The sequence below is a fragment of the Strigops habroptila genome, chromosome 1, assembly GCF_004027225.2.
Source record: "Strigops habroptila isolate Jane chromosome 1, bStrHab1.2.pri, whole genome shotgun sequence".
NCBI lineage: Eukaryota > Metazoa > Chordata > Aves > Psittaciformes > Psittacidae > Strigops > Strigops habroptila.
The window spans coordinates 4,649,989-4,675,405 of record NC_044277.2 but is presented as its reverse complement, the minus strand read 5'-3'; the positions used below and the strand labels follow the sequence as shown (position 1 = coordinate 4,675,405).

The following is a 25,417-nucleotide window of genomic DNA, read 5'->3' as shown; positions in this document are numbered from 1 at the left end:
CAGTGAAGCACGGAAATAAACTGTTGGGGAAAGTAGAATCGCTGTTTTTGAAAGGCTTCAAAACAGGTTACACAAGCACTAAAATAAAAGCATAGGCAATATCCAATGTAATACAAAATTAGTATTATCTATTGAAACAAATTAATAATAGTTTCATGTGATGCATCGATGAAGATAGCATGTATTTGTAACAGGAAAAGCACTGGATTCCTAATTCCCTGACTTGAGAGGCACTGAATGCAAAGGGCTTTGAAGCACATGCAAATGCCAGCACCATTCTGTATTTGGCCAAAGCTGCATTCAGTGGCTTTGGCACAATTTTGTACCACAAGAAGCCCCTATCTCAGCCAGGCTGAGAGGAAGAAGGAGGTGGAGCAAGCACAGCTCCTTCATGGATGCAAATACAGCGTATGAGCTTTGGTGTGCTTACACTAGAACATCCCTGGCAAAACCTTTATTGTCTTTAAAGCTTGGCTCATGCTTTCCCAGAATGGGAGCATCACACAGGAACAAAACTCAAGAGAGAGGCAGGATCCTCTCTGAGACTTGAAAGCGTTCCCTTCCCAACTTCACAATCTTCAAATGAAACAACCATAAGTGAAGTGGTGTCCCACCCTAACTAAAAGCTAAGCTCCTCGCAAGCTTAATTAAGGTTTCAATCAACAACTCCAAAAGTACTGGAACCATGTTCCCCAAAAACAGATTTAAAAAATAGAATAATACCTATTATAAACAGCTCCTAAATGCGATCAGTCCTTTTTCTGCACAACTCTGGAAAGAGAGGCACATCATCTGACTGATAAAGTATGTTCCTATCTGTGTCATTTAAAAGAAAATTAACAAGTATTGCGGATTAATTTCTACCACAGGACATAATTTTACAGGCTCTCCATGAGATGTAAAAGAAAAGCCTTGAGATCTAACAATTAGTGATTGCGACTCAAGAGCTCAAGGAGATGATAAAAGAGAAAAATCGATATATATTGCAGAGCATTCTCACAATGTTTTTAATATTCTCATTATGCCTTGAAAAATGTCTTACATAGCTTTTTTATTTTTTCCCCCTAAAAGGACTACAAATGAAGAATTCACAAACCCTATAGTCTGAAAGCTGTAAACACCATTAAAAAAAGCATTGGAAAACTGAATGCAGCAGAATACCACCTCCGAAAAACATTGCTGCTGAAAAATAAGACCCAGAACACCAGCACAATAGAATAATTTCCATAAACCAAACTATAGGATAGAGAATACATAACTTGGATTACTCCACAGAAAGAACAGATAAATAATCCTCTTATCACATCCTTAATGTAAGGAATATAAGTGAGAGAAAACACTAATAAAAAGGCAGTATTTAAAAGACATTTTAAAACAGAGTGGCTGCCATTAACTGTAACATTAAACTAACTTAACTGGCTCACATTGGTGCCTGGAATATTGCAAATTTTTACTGCTTAAAGCTCCATGGAAAGCTTAATGTCTCAGATACCATTATAGAATGACTATAAAATAGGTGATTCTCCATCCTTTCTGGTTGGTAAATGCTATCAAAGCAGATTCACATGGATCTGCAGAGGGATCTGGACAGGCTCGATTTATGGGCTGAGGCCAATTGGATGAGATTCAACAAGGCTCAGTGCCGGGTTCTGCATTTGGGCCACAACAACCCCATGCAATGCTACAGGCTTGGGGAAGAGTGGCTGGAAAGCTGCTCAGCAGAAATGGACCTAAGGGTGTTGGTCTACAGCCACTTGAACATGAGCCAGCTTGTGCCTGGGTGGCCAAGAAGGCCAATGGCACCCTGGCCTGTATCAGCACCAGTGTGGCCAGCAGGGCCAGGGCAGTGATTGTCCCCTTGTACTGGGCACTGGTGCGGCTGCACCTCGAATCCTGTGTTCAGTTCTGGGCCCCTCACTCTGGGAAAGACTTTGAGGTGCTGGAGCGGGTCTAGTCAAGGGCAACGAAGCTGATGAAGGGTCTGGAGCATAAGTCTTATGAGAAGCAGCCGAGGGAATTGAGGTTTTTAGCCTGGAGAAAAAGAGGCTGAGGGGAGACCTTATCTCTACAACCACCTGAAAGGAGGTTGTGGCGAGATGGGAGTTGGCCTCTTCTCCCAAGTAACAAGTGACAGGACAAGAGGAAACAGCCTCAAGCTGCACCAGGGGAGGTTAGATTGAATACTAGGAAAAATATCTTCACCAAAAGGGCTGTCAATCATTGGAACAGGCTGCCCAGGGAAGTGGTGGAGTCACCTCCCCTGGAGGTATTTAAAAGACTCGTAATTTGGCAGTTTAGTGGTGGATTTGGCAGTGCTAGGTTAACGTCTGGACTTGACTATTTTAAAGGTCTTTTCCGACATAAATTATTCTACAATTCTATAACTCAGAAGGAAAACACATTTTTAAATTTCAAATTCAATACAGCTCCTGATTATTTCTGAAACCAACTGCTTCTTAGATTGGGTGCAAAAAGTATCCAAAGCTATACCTCAACTAATAAAAAATGACATACCTACACTTCTTACACCCTGTGTCCAGTCTGACTTTCCCAGTTCAGGACAAGGAAATATGGGATAAAATTCTCTAGAGAGTTACCAAGATGATTAGAGAGGTGGAGCATGTAACATATTAAACCCTGAGAGAACAGGGTTTGTTTGGTCTTGAGAAGAAAAGCTATGGAGAAATATGGAAAGGGTATACAGAAGATGGAGCCAGACTTTTGTTGGAGGAGCACAGTAGTAGAAAGAGGGCCAACAGACACAAGTTGCAGGGTGTTGTAACAGACCAGAGGCGGTTCCTTCCAACCTAAATTACTGTGTAATCAGTGCAGCCTTGCCCTCTTCAGATTACTCCGCAACAAGAATGCCAGCGGCATTCAGTGCGGTATTCAGGCTGCCGCAAAGGTATGGCAAAATAGGCTCAGACATAATGCAAATGCCCAACTTGCATCAAGTGATTCAGATAAGGTGCTTTAAAAATATCACTCAAAAATTTAGGCTTTTAATGAGTATCCAAAGTTTTGCCCACAGAGTTCACTAAGCATCTAATTCACCTTACACTCTGCTGCCAAAGAGATTCAAAGCAAAAAAATCAATGAAGTAGACAGAGAAACTCAGTATAGTTCGTATGGCCTAACCACTCCTAATAGACACAAATAGCACAGAATTTCAGATTATTGATCTTTGTCTCCTACTATATATCAGGCAATTATACAAAATTGCTCATTATAGTGCAAGTACAAACTGAACATTGTAGCAAACTCATCACCTTGGAGATGAAAAGCAACCAAAATATGTAGCAATAAAATTTCAGAGGAAAAAGAGAAAAGCTTAACTCAAGCGTTTGCCTATTTCCTAAGACAAGCCTTCAGAAGTAAATGAAAGCAAAGCAGTTGGAACAGTGACTGTCAATATACCCTTTCATTCTTAGCTCAAAGTCAAATCTGATAAAAGACAAAAGTGAAAGATCCAGAATTTAAAATTCATTGAAAAAATGCACAGATAAATGGAAGTTCGGACTGCAAAAGTTAAGTATGACCTTGTAGAATCTATCTACTTTATGAAACCTCCAAACATTCCGCTATAATCTCACTGGGATTACAAACCCTCTCTTCTGTCAGAGTCAGACTGCTAAACGCTTTTGTTGACTCAGGCCTCATTTCCAACAGTCAAATCTATGTTATTAACAACAAATGAATCAGCCACGACTGAAACAGTTGACTTCCAGTTTCCGGTGCAACTGTTCACATTTGGCAGTTCAAGACATTTTCATCTGCGCAATGAAATGAGTTTCAATGGGGGCCTCAGAGCCAAAGAACACACAATCACCAGATGCTGTTTAAGAAAAAAAATAAAAATCAAAACCTAATTTTTCATTGTAGGCATCATTATTTAATATTGCTTTGGCAACAGACTGTATGTGATAAAAAATGTTTCATGCTGAAAACCTGAATGACAGTAAAATGAACTGGTTATGCCCCCAACGAAAACTTTGCTCTTTTATACTACCTTGATTGTCTAACGTGTAGTTGGGTACCCACAATGATTACACAGCATGTTGTCCAAAACCTACTGCTTAAAAAGGTAATACATTTTTTAAAATGCTTTATATCTTAAAGTTACTCACGTTTTTTCCCTCTGCAGCATTCCACATCTTGCATTCCTCTAAACAGATTTATTTGCAATAACATATTTCTCAGTTCCTTTGCAAATAAATACAGGTGGAAGCGTGTACACAACCATAAACTAATTAGCAAATGTTCATAAAGAGAAATTATACTAATGAAAAAGAAATTTAAATGATTAATGATCACAATTTACTTATAGCAGTAGCCTTAGTCATATTTTAAGGTTTCTGCTTGATCATTACTGTGGTGTTTTATTACTTAAACTAATTACATGCAGTTACTGAGGTTCTGAAATAATAGTTACTTTTGCAAACGATTGCTGATGCTAAGAAGCTGCATGGAAATGTAAAGCTCCATCCAACTAAAGTATTTCTAAGGAAACTTTTACAGATGTACAAAAGATCTACAGCATGTAATATTCTCATAACTAATGATTCGTAATTATGATGAAGATAAAGTCATCAAAAGCTGAACAGACAAACAGAAAAGTAAATTTCAGTAACAGTTATCAGTGGGTTGCTTTCAAATCCGGACAGCATATCAAATGAAATGACTCAAGGTCCTGGCCAATACATAGCAATTTCAACATTCTGATTGGCTACTTACATGGTGAAATAAAAAAACATTAATAAAATTTATGTATTTGGAAAAGATGTCAGCATTAACAAATCTAATAACTGAATGGAACTTATAAAGATCACTTAGATGAAATTCAGTGAAGAAAAGTTTCAAGTATCACCCTGGAAGGAATCAACAAATCTATAAATGGAAGTTGGGAATAATTATTCAGTCAGTTATACTGGACCACAAAAGAAAATAAATGAATCAGACATAGAAAACTTGCAAAACAAGTCAAGAATAGTTCTCAGAGCAACCATTGTATGTCAAACATGGAAGGTATAGCTTTTGTTCTATGAAAAACCTCACCTGAAGTATTGCTTACAGCTTTGGATCCCACACAGTGAGAAAAATATAGCTATACTGCAGAACAAGATCAGCAATATGATTGAAAGCAAATGGGCTTTGAAAAAATGTTGGCAATTCAGTTTAAATACAGAAAAGAGAAAACGGAGGAAGGGGCACACAATACAATTTCAAAACTGTAAGAAAACTTGGCAAATAGGACAGGCTTCATCTAAATCACAGAAATTAATGCTGAAGTAAGAAAAAATTCCTAACCATTAGAAAAGTTAAAGTTGGGACATGGTATTTAAGGTGGTGCTGGAAGTCTCATGTTTTCAAGGCTGTTATGGCCAGGTTTAGAGTATTTTCAAGAAAATTACTCCAAAGTGTTATAGTCTCATTTCATTGAAATAGCAATTCTTTCACAGTACATTCAAAAAGTTCTTTGGCTGCAATCAAACCTGGGGACAGCAGGAGACGCGGAGGAAAAGAAGTTTAGTTTTCAATAGTCATTCTCTGACCCACGGCTGCACAAATCACGGAATAATTTATATTGAAATTTCCAAGTCACTGTCCAACCCTGTGCTCAAAGCATGGAAATATTGAAATTGCATCAAGTTGTTCAAGGCCTTGTCCAGAATTTTTCAGTATCTTCAAAGACATCAATTTTACAGAACTTTCGGTTAACTCGATCTACTATTTGAGCATCCCCATTGTAAAAAGGGTTTCTCCTAGTACTCAACCAGAATTTACCTGCCTGCAACTTACTACAGTCACCTTGTGATATGCCTTGCTTGAAGAGTCAGATGTACTTTGGTGATTGCTACAACTCTTGGGCTTTGAGAAGGTTGCCCCTGGAAGCCCTAAGCAAACCTAAGTTGAAGATCCTCCCACTGGATCTTCATTATTTTGAAGACCCTGCACAGCACAAGCCAAATCAAGCCATCCAGGACCTGTACACATAAAGTGTCCTTAAAGTACTCCAGAAATCTAATCCACGATTGGAAGACTTCTTCCAGTTGTTAAAGGAATAGTTCATCCAGCTTTGATTCTTGATTGGGTGGTCTGTAACAAATGCGCACGGTACCACTCTGTTGGACTCCTCTGTCCTTGATCCAAAAGCTTTCAACTGGCCCATCCCTCATTTCCTAATGATTCCCCATACACTTCAGCCACCCTTTACACAGAACACAACAATCCCTCCTCATCACTTCTGCACAACCTCCCTAAATAAACCATACCCACTTGTCAGTGCACCCTGTTCACGCAAGCTACCCACTGTCTGAAATCCTAATGACAGCAGAGCTGTGAAGCTGCACAGACCTCTAATTCCTCCTCCGCATGCTTTTGCAAGCCCTTTTGTAAGCATCTGACATGGGCTTTATCAAAATTCAGGGTAGATTCAGTGATCTTAACATATCACTTTCTCCTGTCCATGCTTCCCCCTTCTTGCACTGTTCTACAGGCTGTGGGGTTCATCCTGCAAGGCACCAAGTTAAAGCCAGACTCACTAGACTCAGCAAGTCTGCTGGCAAAGATGTTCTTACCTCACTTCATCAGGAGGGTGACAAGAGGCATCCAGAACTAGAACACAGGGAAAGACTGTTCATTAGGCAGCAGCAAGAGTTATGACAAACTAAAATAAATATGAAACTGAAACATAAATAACATCTTGATGCTACTCCTACCAAAACCTTTCTGTGTCCTGTGAAGAATCCCTTCCACCATCTGAACATTGATAAATCTTTGTTTAAGCTTCTAAAAATGAGGACCACTTGCATGTAACCATATTCTCTGAATTAATCCTGAAGATATTTGAATTTCTGAAGTCAAAATGTAGATGGCACAAATCGATAGAATACTTTGAAGAGTAATAATCTATGGTGGGTCTAGCACAGAGAGTGTAAAGACCACAAAGAGGAGTTTAACCTGCCCTTCATCTTCCACAAGGGGAACATGATGTTTCTTAACTCAAGATTTTGAAGAATTCAGATACAAGATTAAAATCTTCAGAGTACTCAGCAAGAGACACAGCACTCTAGAAACTTCAAAGGACATTTAGTACCAATGTCTTGATCCATGCATCAGAATGCATAGAAAATCCCTGAAGAAAATGTAAATTTTGTTCAAAAATATTTAGAAAATATGAAAAGAAGCATAATTTGAAAATATTAGCCACCTGAACACATGTGCTCCGTCTGTTCAAATCCTGTGTTAAAACAAACTCCAGTTGTTGCACTGATACCAGATGCCATCTAACAGATGCTAAAAACCAAGACAGCATGTTCTTAATTTAAATGCTCTCGATACAAATATAATATGAAAGATACACTAGATTACATTATTCCACAATGTTTCTTAATTGGAACGGCATGGCAGTAAGCTTTTTCATAAGGTCTATTTTCCTAATAATTTTAATTCTATCAAAAATGTACAAAAGTTGAACTGCATAATAAACTGTGTTGTCTTTACCTTGTGCCTTCAGCCCTCCAAAAGTATATGAAAATAGATCAAGATTTACACTACTTCCACAAATGAACCACTGAAAATCTCATCACTTGAAACCCTGAATATTTCAATGGATAAAACATGGAAAAATGGACTTTCCATGCTGGAAAATACTTCTGGTGTTCCTCAAGACATACAAATATAGCCTGAAATCCTCATCCTTTGTGAACTATTCTTGGCCCTCGCAGGAGTTCCATATAACTAACTTTTCACTGCAGTCAATGTAATCCACATACTTGAAATTTGAAGACACCTTTATGTGACGCTTTCATATGGTATCAACAAAAGCAGTTAAGAATATAAGTAATTGCAAGCTAAATAATATAGCCTCTCCCGTGTAAACAATATAAGATTGTATACAACAACATTATCTCAACTGTGTTCTCTAAAATATACATTCCTCTTCTCATGCATACACTTGGCAGAGAAAGTAGTTCAAAGACAGTAGACACCAAAGAGATCTCATTGTTCTACCATTCAAAAGACTTTTTGCAAAAATGCCTTCTCTAGGAAGAAATATAAGCCACTATATCCCACTGTATTTCTGCAAATACTTTTTATCTCCTGGCTACATTTAGGCTGGCTTCTGAAGGAAAACAAGGCTTATACAGTTAAGTTATCCATCCCTTTCTCCATGCATCTGCCTGTCAGTATGTCTGAAATAAACTCTCTTGGTCAGTGTCAAATTATTCTGATTAAAAGACAGATGTCACAGACACGAAGTTTCTCAAACTTAGCAGAACTGAGAAGGAGAATTCTTGGTTTTACTGGTTCCCATCTAAATGCTGTTGTAATAAATAAAAGGATGAGAAAAACTGATTCTAGTCAGGCCATGTTATCTGGAAAACGATGTACTCGTTTCTCAAAGAGTTTTTAAGCACGTGTGCAACTCACTTCCTTGCATTAGAACAGTTTTACTTCTAAGAACACAGAGAACATTCATGACAAACCTTAAAAACACAGAAACTAATTCTTGCACTGAATTTAACACAAAGAATTCATGCCTTGTCCTACTGCCTTGCTGAGGTACTGACTTAAATGTCAGCCATGATGGCTTTGGTATCAAAATTGGGTTTAAATACGGAACATGGAATGGATGTAAACAGTGTTGCTCAGCAACAGAAATGAATGTATTTTTACACCCTGACAAAATTATTACAACTATGCATTTAATTCTAGTGTAGGAATTCAAGTATGCTATCAAAGAAAATCCTTCCATAACACAGGAATTTTCTGAATGAGTTCTGGTTAAATATCAACATTCTCTGGATAAACAGAACTCTCTCTGAAATGTTGCTTAGAAAGCCTGGACAGAACATGGCACTGAGAATCTCATTTATGTCTCGCGTCTTGCCTTTGACAAACCCTGAGCAGCTAATTTAATAATTAGTAATGAAAAGTCATTTCAGATCGTGAGATAAAACTACAATTAAAAGTACAAAAAGATAAAGCATGATTTGATTGCCACTCTTCTTTCATTTCCTGCCACCCACTATCACATGAATTTGAGGATGATCTGAGTGAAAATAAAAATTTCCTGGAACATGCTGAGTATCAACACATGGCTTGGGGGGCTGTTGGCTGAACAGAACATTTCACTGATGAAAACCATGAAAAAATGTATTTCTGACAAGCCAAGCAGAAGATTTTTTTATGGAAATCATTAAATTTACTGCTACATCATTGGTTTATTTGAACTCAATACCAAATGTAATTTCTCATTAATAGTACTAAGGCAATATTTTACTGCATTTAGAATGATTATGGGGATTTTATGTTTAGAATGACTAAGGCATCATGCAAGTCCTTTCTAAACCTTAAAAACTAGATTTGTAAAGAGGACTCCAAAATAAATTATTTTAATACATTCTGATTTGCTCAAATTTAATTAAATATATGAAAACTGTCCAAATCCAGCTTCATATATTTCTTCAAGATTCAGTTACTCAGTGTGGGGGAGAATAGAAAAATTTGACCCTATTAAACTACTACTTGTCAATCTGAACTGTTCTTCCTCAGTTCCCTAAAAGTTGGGAAAAACACACAGGGTTTATGGCAGGCTCAATGACTCAGGAAAAGCCGTTATAGTAAAATCCAAGCATCGTCCAAATAATATACAGCACAATTAACCTTAAAGAGTCTATAATTATGACAAGCTTCATAGTTCTAATTACGTTTCTTTTCAGTAACACTGCTATAAAGTGAGTTGAATTACAAAATATGTGTCATAGGGCACTATTTATGTATTTTTAAAGCAAGTATTTATGAAAGGATATAATTTTCCAGCAAATATCCAGCTTGCTGTTAATCTCCAGTCCTTTTGCTTGTTGCCTTTCTTCTTCCAGCTGCTTTGCATTTGCAAACTGTGTCCCATCGGTAGGGGATTCTGGGAAGCTCTCAAAATTGAACTTGTCAACTTGGATAGCCATACTGGAGCAAAAGGAAAAGAAAGAAGGATAAAGATGGGATTGTTACTATATCAATTTTACAGATATTACTTTTGCAGAAAATGCAGACCACTGTAAAACCAAGCACTATAACAGATTAGTCTCAGTGGCATCTAGCCTATGTACTAATGATACATAACCCAGATGATTTATGCTACTGAAAAGAGAAGTCTAACCCTATTGAAGATGGTAAGATTTTTCACAAATCATCAATCAACATCTTAATGCTTTTGTGACTGGTACACAAGTCATCTGTTCTGCAGTTGCAATCAGTCGATGTTTTTTGTGGTTCTACTGAGGTTCATTTGCCATCACTCTTGGGATGTAAAAGCTCCATATGTGTTTAAGACATAAGACAAAAGAGTTTCCTGAAGTGAACAGTAACACACTTGGAAAACCATGTACACTTCACTAGTTTTACAAGCCAACTTCCTAAATTTTCCTCTAAAAATTTCCATATAAAACCCACGAAGAAAAGACAAAATAACCACAGTACTAGGGCCTAAATGTGGCCCTTGTCTTCTTCTGTAAGAAGATACTTCCATGTTGCTTAATATATCTTCATGAATTACAGACAATATTAATTTCAATATCATAGTATAATTCATTGGTAGTAAATGGTTAAATAATTGCTTTATTAAATGTACGGTAAGGCATAAAGGCAAATTAAATTAAATATATTATGCTGTAACGCATACTAAATATTTATATGCTAAATTAGAATCACTAATCTAATATAAAAGGGAATTTAGACCAGCTCACATCACATGAAATGTGGTTATAGCAGATCTAATATACTGTGCTGCCAAAACAGCTTTAATTTCCTGAATCGTCTGAAATAGAAAAATAATTAGGGAAGAATTAAAATATATTGCTCTTGAGATGACTTTGCACTTAAGGAAAACAAAAGATCAAGCAACAGCTTTGAAAACCATTCACAATGAAATGCAACTACAATCTAAGAAGGGGTATGGGAAGGGCATTTCACAAAAACACAGGATTACTCTTGTTCCTTTATCTATTTCTACGTATAAAGAGGGAAACATATTCTATAAATGCTGCAAAAGGAAAAAACTAGGAACAAAAGTCAACAAGAAAAGACTTTGAAATCCCCCCAGACCAAAAGAAATTTTCTATAATTAGTATTCATTTCAGAGAAGCTTGACCCTAAAAGAAACTGGGAGAAGATACACGGCAATTACAAAAACAAGGAATAATCTAGAGCTTATGAAGTTTACTGTGGAAAGATGAATTCAAATAGGCCCATCATGTTTCACCCTGAGCAAAAACTGACTTCTAAAGAGAAGCTGTTAATGTTCCAAGACTACCTTCATCATTAAGAAGTACAAACACAGCAGTGAGACAAAGGTGGCACAATTACTATTTCTATAAACTCCTTCTCCTGCAGTCCACATCTTTGCTGATCTTCACATTTGAAAAATCAAAAAAGGCAGAGGAATGAATCTGTTCCTCTCTAAGGGGATGTTTCTGTTTTGGTTATTTTTCTACAGCAAGAGATCATTAAGAGTTCTTCATTTGCATGCAAAGACCATCAAGTGCTGGGCATATAAAAAAGCTAACATGAGCTACAAAAGTGTATCACCACAGTAACTGCCAGAATCAAGCCAGAAAGAATGTAATGAAAAACACCCAGATAAAATCTATAGAGTGGGTTTTTAAAAATCAGGCCTGAAACTATGACTAACAACATCAAGTCTTACTGGCATTGAAGTATGATTTGATTCTGCAAATGCAGGTTGAGTTTCCTGGATTCTGCATGGGCAACGCATGTGGAAGACAGAGACAACTAGAAGATTCCAAAATAATTTTTGTCTTTGTTTCCGAACTTACTTCATCACTCTGTGGTACAGGAGCAGATGCAAACCCAGTACTTGATTTTAATTATGTACACAGTACTGCTTAAATTCTCACGTAAGTACTCACAGTCAGTTACCTATAGTCATATTCTGACAACAAATTATCTTGGTTTCTGAACAGTCAAAAATATTAGAATCCATCTCCCAATGGACCTGGAAAATAGCTCTCACCTCATTATGGTGCCACTCTTTTCTAAGTGGATGATATATTAGAAAAGCATTCCTGCCTACCAACATTTAATATGTAACTGAGTGCATTCAGAATGCATTCCTCTGTTAATGGATCATTACTGGCAATATGGTGATATTTTTTTTTTTTTTTCTGGAAATTAAAAATGCATGTAAGCACTTTTTTCCCCAACAGTCTATAATAAATCCACATCAGCTTCAGGAATATAGCCTAGATTACTCTTAACAATGCCTCATTGTACAGCTCTGTTTGAAGTAATTTTTATTAAGCTCTAAGGAATGGAAAACTTTAGTAAATAGGGCTCCTACTACCCAGAACCTCTACTATTTTTTCAGTTATTTTAACCATGTTTTTAGTTATACCGTGTATACTGTATTTAGCACAGTGACACCATGTGTCACATGAGAAGATACAAAACCACCCCCAACAACATACTTGGCAGCTAGAAAGCGAAGAGGTCTGAGTAAAAGAGAACTGTGGAGAGAAAAATATCACACAAAACAATATTATGAATACAAATGTAGTCAGAAAGTAAGAAAGCAACAAATAGAGATAAAGTTTTCTGAGACTATAGTTACACTCAAAGCAAAGCATGAGAAAATAAAATCCTAGCTCTTTTTCAGAGACATATATGCCTTTCATCATCAGTATTCTTCTTCCTCTTGTGCTAACAATATCTGTATTGAGTTTTGTCTCTGCATTTTTTATCAATAACTTTGCTTCAGTATTTATTCTGCAGCCTATGGAATGTGTAGTAAATTGGAAGGCTTTACACAAAAATCATACAAAAAAATAAATACCATAACCTAAATCAGTCACTCATGCTTAGAAATGTACCCCTACACAAACACAGCTTCTTCGCTTCAATTTTCATGTGATGATTTCTCCCAAAAGATGCATTTCACCAGAGAGGTATTAACAAATGAACAAACAATTCCCAAAGCCAGTTGACTGAAGGAGAAAACAGATAAGTTGGACCTTGGGTTACAATCACCAACTAAAAACCCACATATTTCAATTTTTAAGTGATCTGTAGAGATCACATGGGCTTTATCCTAAAAGAAGTAGAAGGCAGTGAAGACAACATCACCTTGAACATCTCCCAACTTTCTCACTGTACTATGCCTCAAAATCTTGAAGTTGAAATGCATTTTAGCTGTAGAAGTCTTTCTCCACTTCTGTCTATGGTTACTTTACAACCCGTTGCTTGTCAAGAGTTCTCTGCACTTCTTTTCTCCCCAAAATTTGTCCTTGTTTGTTGTGATATACAAGAATCTATAGGATCTATACAGAAAGAATTAAAAAAAAAGACAACTCTGACTGAAACAGGCATTCAATTTATTACAAAGCTGGGATCATGGGATCATAGAATCATAGAATAGTTAGGGTTGGAAAGGACCTTAAGGTCATCTAGTTCCAACCCCCCTGCCATGGGCAGGGACGCCTCGCACTAAACCATGTCACCCAAGGCTCTGTCCAACCTGGCCTTGAACACTGCCAGGGATGGAGCATCCACAACCTCCCTGGGCAACCCATTCCAGTGCCTCACCACCCTCACTGTAAAGAACTTCTTCCTTATATCTAATCTAAACTTCCCCTGTTTAAGTTTGAAGTCATTACCCCTTGTCTTACAACTAATTATAATGGGATAATGAATGGCTCATGTTGTGCAAGGGTACCTGTATGAATAGTACCTTGCTCTTCAAAGCAATTACATATCAGGACAAATATAACGGATTTTAAAACTCAAAAGTCCAAACACATATTGCTCTAGCAAAAGGGACTAGAATTTCAGTTTAACCTTCTTTGCCTCGTGGGTAGCTATCCAAATTTCCTACAGGAAGAGTTTTCAATAAATCATGAGATATTTGTATAGAAACTCTGCATCATGTAAAAACATTAAATAGCCAATCCTGCAAATGCAAATCAGGTTTTGTTTCTCTCTTGCTAACCTTGCTTGTGCAGGAGGAGGGATAAAGGAACAACAGTTTTCATGAATAATGAAACAACTGCGTTTTGAAACTACTGGGTTTTGTCATGAAACGAGCCCAAGCCGATGTGACAGCTACTCAGACAGCCAAGCATCGTTACAGAGATGCAAATTATTCAAACACAAATTAAGTGAATGAAGAGGAAAAGGTCAGCTCATTGGCAATGCTGATGATATGTCTGTGTGGTATCATCTCACGTCTCCTGTCAGGATGACTTAGAGGAAAAAAAAAGACAAACCTTCTGATGGTGCAGCAGACATTTCAATGAAGTTCTATTAAAGTAACAGTACAGAATTGTTAAAGACACTGGACAGTTCATTTCACCACTTCTCATAAAATGAGTTTCAACTTTACTGGAAATCTTATTCCGTCCTGACAATGAAATGCACAACGGAAAGGACTTCGTTATCAAGAAAAATCACTTCCTGTAAAGGGCACCATGACAATTCCTGAGCCAGTGCCTTGCACATCCCTCTTTACTAACGCAGAGCCATTAAAATTAAGCAACACAAACAGTTTCACAGAAGCGGCAAGTAGCAGATATAATTAATAGGGGGAAAAATCAGTAAGGGAGTACTGCCTGTAGTGCTATAAACTCCTGCCCTTGCTCCCAGCAAGAGAGTGGGCAGGGCCCACGCACACACTATCCCCCAGTGATGCATCTTAGCTCTGTAGATGTCCTCATCTCTTGTAACAGGATGAATCTATAACGCAAAATTAAATATGTGACACTCTCCAAATAAAACAGGGTTAAAAGCAGGCATGGTATTAAAAGAAAAGCAGCAATCTGGTTAACATAACTAGATTTCATCTTTCATTAAGTGAATAAAATAATGCTGCTTAGGTTGGAAGAATAAAATCTAGAGGTAGTCCTTATTCAATTATCTTTAGGAAGAAACAATATAACAGGAACGAAAAACTCTTCCTCATGGTTAACTAACTATTTAAATACTGTCATCCAGAGATGAGTTTGCAAGCTGTTTCCATAATGAAGCTGAAAGGAGGCAGTTGGAGACTTTATTCAATACTATGCTTGCTGCTCATTCTCCTTTCCTATATAAAGCAGACAGTAGGGACACAGAGCCAGACCACATTACTACTTCTAAAAAATGCTTATGTATACAACAAATAGTCCCTGTAGATTCAATGACTTGAAATTTCAGGAGAAGCTAGAGTGAGGATGACACTATTGTTATCACTTTCACAAGGAAAAATAAAATGCATAAAGACAAGCCTACTTTAAAAAAAGAAACTTCCATTGTGCAATCTCAGCAGTAACAGATTTATAGCATCATGTTTCAGGTACATATAATTCCACCCTAAATACAAGTTCAGGGACTGATGTAAAAAAATGGGAGTGACAAAAAAGTATGTAATGATTTATAGGCAAAGAGGGACCTCAAGAATCAAATCTCTTGTGAGATGAATACATATGTATTCCTAGATGAAAATCAGAATGCCAAGTAACTCAAATTAACATACTCCTTCGTTTTAGGTCTAATTATTTCACTGCTTTAGAATTGCAATCTGTATTTCATTCACTACTATAAAATACAACTGTAAAAATAAGTAGCTCAAGTGACCTGTAAGTAATGATCTCTCCTCCTGGCCTAAAACCGTCTTCATAAACAAAAAGGATTGCTTCAATATCTGAACTATGCAGAGCAAAAGATAAATTTTTCCATTAATCTTGGAACGGTCAATTAAATTAAAAAATTTGCATTTAGAACTTAATTATTTATTTAAAATAATTGAAGAGGAGATAAAAGTCAAACTATAGTGCTGAAGTCTGCAAAATTCAACACCTTACACTTATCTGATCCACAACATTTCAGATGATAAAAAATTAACTAGAAAAGAACAGTCCTACTGTATATAATGTAATATTTGAAAATGGAACAGTGTTAAGAGATAGTTAGCTACATAAATCTTCTGTTTAAATGAGGTTATACTAGGCATGCTGAGAATCTAGCTTTTTCATTCCTAATTCCAAATCTGAAACCCATGAAATAGAAATGAAGAGGCAGAACAATTATCTTCAACTTCCACCTTTTTCACTTGCCCGTTTCAATAATTTCGACTTCTATGGCAATCACTATGCAGCAAAACAGATACTTATTGAAATAATAAATGTAAAATAATAAAGGTAATAGCCTGCTCTATAGATGCAGCAATTTCTATAGGGGGCACAAGAGACTAATAATCAATAGTCATTCACACCTTTAGGAAATCTAGAAAAGAGTAAGCACAATAGTACTTGAAGATGGAGCTGAATATCCTCCCTTTATTACAGCTGAACTATGCAAGGATTGTAATCCTCTCATTATCCAAAATAATATCATACTGAACCTCCTACCTCTCTCTCGGTGGAATATTAATAATCAGAGATACGAATTTCAAAAGATATATGCTCATATTCAGTTGCTCATTTGTATAATTCAATATCGCTTTTATATGGCAGGAAGTTCAAAAGAAAACATACGTAAATTAAAAACATTTTGTGCCAGAAACAACAAATAAGACCAAAACAACTCATTCTACAGTCATGCCTAGTTATCATTCCAGCTTCCTCCATCTTCTCAGGAAAAGATTAAGAAGATTTCCCTCTGATCATGTTCATGGCCTCCTCTGGACCCTCTCCAACAGGTCCATGTCGTTCTCCTGTTGGGGCCCCTAGAGCTGGATGCAGTTCTCCAGATGGGGTCTCGCCAGAGCGGAGTAGAGAGGGAGAATCCCCTCCCTCAACCTGCAGCCCAGGACACCACTGGCTTGCTGGCTTTCATGATATATTGCTGGGTCGTGTTGAGCTTCTCATCAATTATCTCTTCAGAGAAAAGGCTTAAAAATCCCCAGTCAATCATGCAGTTGATGGCAATGTTCCTCTTTTCAAGGAATATGACCATAACACGTGGCACACACTGGAACACTTACCTTCAGAGAAGATACTGAGGTCCTAGTCAAAACCAAAAAGTTCTCAGAACACCAGAACAACCTATACAGGTGAGAATGACATGAAGCAGTCCATCTCACTGATTACACAAGAGGAAATGAAGTGATGCAGAGCTTTACACATAACTTTTTTGTAAAAGAAGTAAAAATTTTTCATTAAGTGATTCAAACATGTTTTGGTAAAATTATACATAGCTTAGTGTGCAAGTGTAGATATTTTACCATGGACTGTCACTTCAAGATACAACAAGACTTTACATTCATACTGAATTATTAATTCACAATATACTTGCTTGTCTTCTTTCTTTACACACAAAGACAACATTTGCCCTTTCCCCACAGCATGGCAGTAGAAGTTTGCCTTCAGATAATTCACTGTGATACCCAAATTCTTTTCCCAGTCACTCTTTTCCCAATTTTCCTTCCTAGATCCATAACCTGTACACTTCTATCACACACTGCCTTCACATATTCCAGATTTCTTAAAATAAACAACAGTTGTTCAGAGCAATCCTTGCTTAGCTCCTTGAAGAGTCTTGTACTCAAGTTAGACCACAGACTTGAAAATGTTTATTTTGCCATAGCCTCATTGATTCTTTTGGTGTATAGAGTTATACAGACTTTATTAAAGATTCTCAGGTCCCAGAAGCAAGTTTTGGGAACAATGCCATACTCAAACTAGCCTGCCAAAGAGCAAAGTTGGGAGACAGTCAGGACATAATCAGTTTAAGAAAGCAAAGCGTCAGTACAGCAGCGAACATCTCCCACTGCAGCAACATGGCCTATGAGTTTTGACCTGCAGCGCTTATTTTGGAACTGGTATTAGGAGTAATATTCACAAATATGAGTGGGGGCACAAGAAGCTTTAATCATGCTCCCAGAATCTTAGGTCCCAATGAGTAAGCTTCACCTGAGGAGGCGCACAGGTTCCATAGCAGTCAACTGCTCAGCACTATTAATAAAAATTATACACACCTCACCACACACGAACAAAATTATCACCTAAACAGTATTTTTTCCCTAAAAATACTGTATGTATGAGAAGTTTATTTAATGCTTCCTCCACTGATAACACATAAACATGTATTTAGAAGCATATTCAGAAACAATCTATTTTCCAAGAACTCCCACTGCAGAGTGCAGCAGCCTGAAAGACCACATTGGTCTTAGCAATTCTCAACAGCAGTTAGATCCTTCATAAATGTCAATGTGATAGCCTCAAAGCACTTTCCCTCTGCACCTTTGGACTGGAAATAATGGTTAATAAACCAAGTCACTGCTTTTATTGCTAATTATACTCAGCCTTTGACAACCCTGGATCCAACTTCAGCAATATGCAGAGCAAGGATTGTCTTCACTTTTATCTCATTATGTCTATATTGATTTACCTGTGCACACTTTGCCCCACGTACTGCTGTGCTGCATTAGTTGCCTGATTTGCCTTATTAGGATATTAGAAAATAAGCACAGTTCTAAAATACTTTGTTATTTTAGCCAAAACTTCCCATTTGGAAGTTGTCATATCTCTTCAAACAACTGCCCTGCCAGTTGCTCTCTTATTCAGCAAGCCATGAGCTTGAGCTCCCATGGGAAAGGGCAGTGAAACTGAATGGCCACCAGTCTTAGATCTGAACACCAGAGCTAGAAATTAAGTATTTATTTATTAAAATGGAAAAATATTCATTTCAGAGCAGTTGCCTGCCATATTAACCTACATCAGTTATTTAGGGTGGTATGGACCACACATTAAATACAGACAATCAATTGTGCAGTCCTGTTTGCATGCCTGCCTAATGTCCAGGCAGCACCTTCAAGAACTAAAGCAAATTAAAAAAACCTGTTAAAATTAAACTAAATCATAAGGCTCTTGAGTCCTATGATTCAAAAATAGTCTGAACACAGCAATTGGAATTTTAGAAAGGAAAATTTCACCTGTGAGCAAGGTCATGCTTGGGAAGCTTTCACAGAATATGCACCTAGTGTAAAGGAACTTGGAGGTAAAAACAGGGTTTTTGGTGCCACTAGTAAAACAACATTTTATATCGTTTTGAGTCCCCAATAAGGAAACATAGACAGCAGCATCTCAAGGCTCCCAGCAGAGATGGAGCAGTTTGTATTCAGAGTGGTCTAGAAAGTTAAGAGTGGGTGAAAACTGGTGAGGTGAGGTACCTCTTCCACCTCCAGAGTCTTAGACAATGAGTCTGCTCAGGGATACTGCGAATAGGTATCAGGAGGCTCATCATCTTTTCCATAAAAATGAATACAATGGTTGAACAACCTGATCTAGTGGAAGGTGTCTCTCCCCATGGCAGAGGGACTGGAACCACATGATCTTTACGGTTTCTTCCAACCCAAAACATTCTGTGTGATTCTGTGATTTTCATATACACAAATTTCTTATATGAGAACACATTTATTCACTACATTTGGAGGAGTGGAGGGAAGGGGGATTATAAATACTATAGTTTATGAGCAGTCAACTAATGGTGTCTGAGATGACACTTTGGCTTTGATGGACTTCCAGAGCTCTCTTTGTTCTGATAGCGAGCACAAAGTCCCCAGCTAAGGAACAATTTAAAACAAAACCCACAAAATCTGAGCTTTCAATTAAAAGTTCACACTGAAGGTATCATTTTAAGTATGCTACTAAACTTTTGCAAAATTTTCATTAGAGAAGCAGTGTTCTTGTAGTATTCTTAAAATGAAGAGTACCCAAACAAGATTAAGGAGTGCTGTAATTTTTCATTGAAGTATTTCACTTACGTCTACTTTAAATAAGGCTTTAAAAATATCTGGCTTCAAAAATCTGTATTTTTACATTAATCATCTGTTCAGTGCTTCAGAAACTGAGAAACAATTATTTCAAGTAAAAAATTACCCTGATATTATTTGAAGCTTTGGTAATGTTTTAAAACATGTAAATGTTGAAGGGGGGGAGGTGTGTGTCAGCATTTCTCTTTAACCCAGGAACTTAGTAATTCTTTTCATTCATCTAAATCTTTATTTTATGGACTAACAAAAAAAAAATCAATCAAAACTCTGTGAATCTCTGCTTCTTTGTAGTATTTCTTTATAGCTAATAAAAGCTCCATAGATGATGCTACCTCATTTTCTGCAAGACAACTTTTCTTTTTAAAAAAATGCACACTGCAAGGTAAAATCCATAGGTATCAAAACAGAAAACAATGATCTGGGATCTCTTTTATGAAATTACATATACTTTCCACTCATTGACTAGATTTTGCTGACTATAATAAAAACATAGGTAGGCATATCTAGATTTAGGCATCCATTTCAAACTGAATCCCAGTTTTGGAATCAATCTTTTTCTCCACTTTTAAAGGCAGGGGGAAATCAAGATATTTTGACTTCCAGCCTATGAGACAGTTGAAATTCACTTGTATAGAGATCACCAACATTTTCTTTTTTAAAACCATCCCATCCCACCTGGTTCCCAGTCCCTGCAAAAAGCCAAAGCACCCAAATAAATACACAGAGGGGCCACATACTCACACACACACAGTGTTAGGCTAATTTGACAGTTTACAGTAAAAAATAAATCTTACCCATCTACAAAGAACACACAGCAAATCGCAGTCAGATTATCCCAAAATGATAGGCTAGTGCCACCAGACAAATTGTTCCACAGAACTGTGTAGTAGTTCTATGAGCTTTCCCATCCACAGCTGAGAAGCCTGATGTGCTGATTTGCTGAGTTATTCAACTAGACAGGTATAAATAGATTATAAGGTTAATATTAAAACTGGAAGCAGAGATTATTAAAATTGGGTTTATATATCCTAAACTAAGCAAATAATACTGTAAATACTAAGCAAAGATTACACAATCTGCTTTGTTCTGAAACTAAGCGTGTTACACAAAAGATTTCCTTTTTTATTGCTTACTATTGTCCACTTCTCTTCATCCATACCACTAAAAGAGATATGCCATCAAGCAGTAAATCGAGGAATAAAGCTGCAGAGATTTTTTTTACTCCCATTTATTCCCACTGAGCCTCCCTCAGGGATATACAAATTGGAAATTGCTAAATTATCATCTAATAGGCAGAAACATCATAGGCGAGACCAATTAAGTAAAAGGCAGAAAGTTGTATCACACATGTAATTAAATGGAATTCTTTGACTAGACTACATTAGAATCATTTCCCAAAAAGGACAAACCTTGACTTTAATCAGCACACGACACACTGTATGACATGTCACTAAAATAGTACATTAAGAGTTTTCATATTACCAGAAAGAGCAGTTTTCTTAATTGTAAATCAAGTTACTTCCAGGTGGTAGGAAATGGGCTAAACAGCAGCATTCCTTCCTAAATATACAATGCTTTAATGATGCAAAATTGAGGACAAAGTCATAAAATATAGTTTTCTCTTTTTTTTTTTTTTTTTTAATAGCTGTAATATCCTTCAAATAGGTTCCTACACACTTTTTTGTCAGTTGGACTGTTCTCTTACAGAAATCCAGTGGCTATCATGTAATGCAGGTAACCACTAAATCAAATCATTACATTAACTGCCAACTGTAACGTGAGTGACAGAAAGTAGAGATAATTTTGGGTTATAATCATGAATATAATCAAAAAGAATAATGCAGTGGGGAAAAAAAAACTGCAGCGAAACAATTCTCATTGATAAGCTTTGGGGCTTTTCATCTCTAGCCATTGTCAGCATTGAGGCAAACTATTGCTCGTTGCAAGCACCAGCTCAGCAGTGCCCGGAGCCCTGTCCTCGTGCCACTGCACAGGCGCTTTGGTCCAGCCCTTGGCAGCCACTTCAGGAGCTGGAACACAGGCTGGGGTGAAAGCATGCTCCAGAAGGCAGATACAAAGGACTCTCCTAGGCTGCAGAAGCCAGAGGAAGAGGAAAAGCAACACTTACCTGTCCCCAGGTGCTTTTCTATACTTTTCCCTTCTGAATATTGTCTAAAGCAGTCAAAAAGGAGGGCATCTTCACCTCATTTTGAGAACAATACAATATGATTTAGTTAAACTAGTAATTTTTGATCCATATCAGATATGGATAAACAGCTCTAAGCACAAATTGCCTTTGGAACTAAAATAATTCTGCAATTGTTCAGCAAACACGGGGACAAACAGTTTCACAAACCTGGGACAACCTCTATACTCTAAGCTAAATTGGTATTTTCCTTCAAGTAATTCCCAATAACTCACTTTTTGTCTATATCTCTTTTTATGTTGTATTTCTTCAGACAATACCAATTCAATAGCAAATCTGTGACCTTCTGTCTCAAGAAAGTTCCTATCCTATTGCAATACCTTTGCTAAGCAGGTTTTGAAACCCTGCTTACATCATTATCATTATTTCATTATTGGAAGTCATAGTTCGTTTTTTATTTCACACTCAGTTCCTGTGCACAAGGGATCAAAAATAAGTGAGTCTGTGTAGTTGACAGAAGCACAGAGAATAGGAAGAGGCAATATGAAAGACAAAAACCAGGGCTTGTTTTGGTGAGCGTGTTTTCAGGACAAATAGTGCAGACATAACCAACTGTCTAATGTCACTGTGTGCTTGAACGTATCATTGTACAGGAGTCCAGCCTGCACAGCCTGTCAGATAAAGCCAGATAAATGACAAGGAGCTCTCCTTCAAAATTGCAAATGGCTGGCTCTTTCCAGAAAAGGGAACCTAACATCAAAATACAAGAGAGAATACACAAAAGAAGTTCACTTGAACCCGCATAGAACAGCCTGGGAAGCAAACAATGAGTACTGACATATGAATGTTCCTCATCTAGATTTCAACACCATGATTAAAGCCTGTGTTGTTGCTTCTTGTCACCATTTTATCAGTGCTCACTAATCACTCCATAATTTACTTCCATGAAATTCTCTTACTTCATATTAAAGGTCATGACTGAATATTCTTAATTAAGCCTCAACCTATTCAAGTCCTTGTGTATTCAGAAGCAAAATAAGTGAGAGCTGAAATAAGCTGCTGAAATAAGCAGAATAAACTGAAAAACTTATTTCAATAAACTGAAATTAAGTGATGCCCATCTTAAATATGCTTTCCACCAATATATTGAGTGGAAATAGGAAGTATTGGTATGATGTATCTGCTGTGCCTGATGCTGTTGGGCATGGCAGTTTTGCTGTAGGATGAGATGGGATAAAGGCTGCTCACGAGTAATGCAAAATATCTTAAGAAGCAGTTTAGAACACTATTTACAGAACACAGCACCGCCTATTATTTAAGATTATGGGTATTTTAAAAACCACCTCATTGACTTAACACAAACTTCACTTTCTATGTTTGCTTTAGTACTTAACAAGTCTAAATTCAAATGAAAAACAAGACCTCCGCTCACGACTTCAAGCACGATGCATACGCTCTCCTATCTTTAATGTTCCTGAATTTCTTAACTTTCACCTTTCATTTTACATACATATTTTGTTTTTCCCTCCAGTGAACAATGAATAATATAAAACACAGAGTGTAATGCCTACGAATAAATCTAAACTGAATTTAGGGGGCAAAATGCAATTAAATTGTTACATTCGTGTCAGGATTCAGAACAGTAAGATCTGATCAAGCAGCTAAAAAGACAACACTTATAACAATAATGGTTATCAAATACATAAGCAAAAAAACCCCTAACAACCTATATATTTGCAAGTGCATGGAATTAATAATGATTCTTTTACTTCTATTTCTTCCAAAGTTCAGGAGATTTAATAATGGAGTTTCTTTTCTAAGGGTGGAAATTTTGATTCCTTCATGATTCTTATTGTCATGAGCCTTTCCAGGAAAATAAATTACAATTTCTTGTGACAGCTTTAGCAGATGTAGCTTTACTGATCTCAAGGTACAAAAATACTTTGTTTTGATGTACCCTGTTCATTTCAGTGAAGAAATCATCTACTCTCAGTTCTATGAATAATTAAAATGATTTTTCATAACACAAAAGTCTTCTTAAAAATATAGACAAATCTGTAGACAAAACTTCAACCTTGCCCTTACATTGCTTAAACTAAGTTAAGTTTTACAGTTTATTGGGTCAGTGACTCCAAATCAAATTTCTTTTGGTTATCATTTTAATTCCTCCCTTCCAGCCATCTAATCCCCACACTTAGATTATTAATGTTTATAACCTTTTTCCCATTCATCACTCTCAGTAACAAACTTTTCCAAAGTCTCTGTCATGCTCAGGAGAGAAGGAAGTGCAAAGGAAGGTCAGAATTTGGCCAAATGACTAGAATTCAGTTAACATTTCTGTAGATAATACATGGGCCAGGCTATAATTAAACCCTTCATAACGCAATTCCACTCCTGTAGCTTTGGTAGCTATAAACACGGAAAAGGAAGGTTGTTCACCAAAAATTAGTAGTTCTTTTAAGATGTTCACTCGAGCATTTATGTATTGGTTACATTCACCTCCAAGACAATAAGGTACTTTTTTCCCCTTAGCCTTATCACCTCAATTAACACCTCGTTCAAGCCTTGACCCATCCACATGCTGTTGGAAAATGACCCAAAAAATGGCAGTGTGCTTCCCTCACCCCCTTCAGCTTCTCTCAATGTCCAAACTAAATCCAACATAAAAAATGAGACTGATAAAAGGAAAAAGTCAAATGATTTTTTCAACTACAGGTCTTGAAGAGTTTGCAATCAACTCCATTAAGCTCAGTGTTAAATTATTCTCTGGCATCTCCACCACCATTAAGAGACAAGTTGCATCTTTTCCTGCTGTCAACAAAAGAATGTCTAGCTGATTTGAAGTAAACCTGTTGTAGCTCTGTGAGCTACTCAGTTAAATGCAGAGATACTCCCCACACCATGCACTTTTGATCTGAACTTTGGGGCAATTTTATAACTCAAAAGACCAAGCAGCTTTTGGAAACTTACTCACTGTAATAGGAATATAATTACTATAGCAGCTTCTTCGTAAGGTATTTTCAACAAGAGCGGGAATTGAGGAAAAGCATCCATCATTAGTTACAACCAGTGAATCAGGAACACAAATCAGGGAATTAGAAACACATCTGATCTGGGCCAGCATACAACCTACAGCAGAGTCAAATCTTTAGTTGGTATTGAACACAAATGAAATTCCAAACATGTTCATTGCGTAAAATTAAGTAAAGGTGATTATCTTGGATGTTAGCTCTCTTCTTTGGAAGCCAGAAATTACTCAAGACAAATGAAAATGCTTTGTGCTTCATTTTACACTATTTTCTTGACTACATATCATACAGTCATAGAATCATAGAATCATAGAATCGTAAAGGTTGGAAAGGACCTTAAGATCATCTAGTTCCAACCCCCCTGCCGTGGGCAGGGACACCTTGCCCTAAACCACGTGGTCCAAGGCTCTGTCCAACCTGGCCTTGAACACCGCCAGGGATGGAGCATCCACAACCTCCCTGGGCAACCCATTCCAG

The 25,417-nt window shown here is 37.1% G+C and overlaps 1 protein-coding gene across 2 annotated transcripts in view; it reads right to left on the bottom strand.

The window, feature by feature from the left end:
- The window catches only part of TRAPPC9 (trafficking protein particle complex 9), a 481,851-nt gene that overhangs the window by 251,982 nt on the left and 204,452 nt on the right, over positions 1–25,417 (bottom strand). For both annotated transcript variants that reach the window (XM_030504527.1, XM_030504536.2), the window contains exon 20: positions 9,816–9,969. In XM_030504527.1, the coding sequence (XP_030360387.1) occupies positions 9,816–9,969 (154 nt within the window). The remainder of the gene's footprint in view (positions 1–9,815; positions 9,970–25,417) is intronic.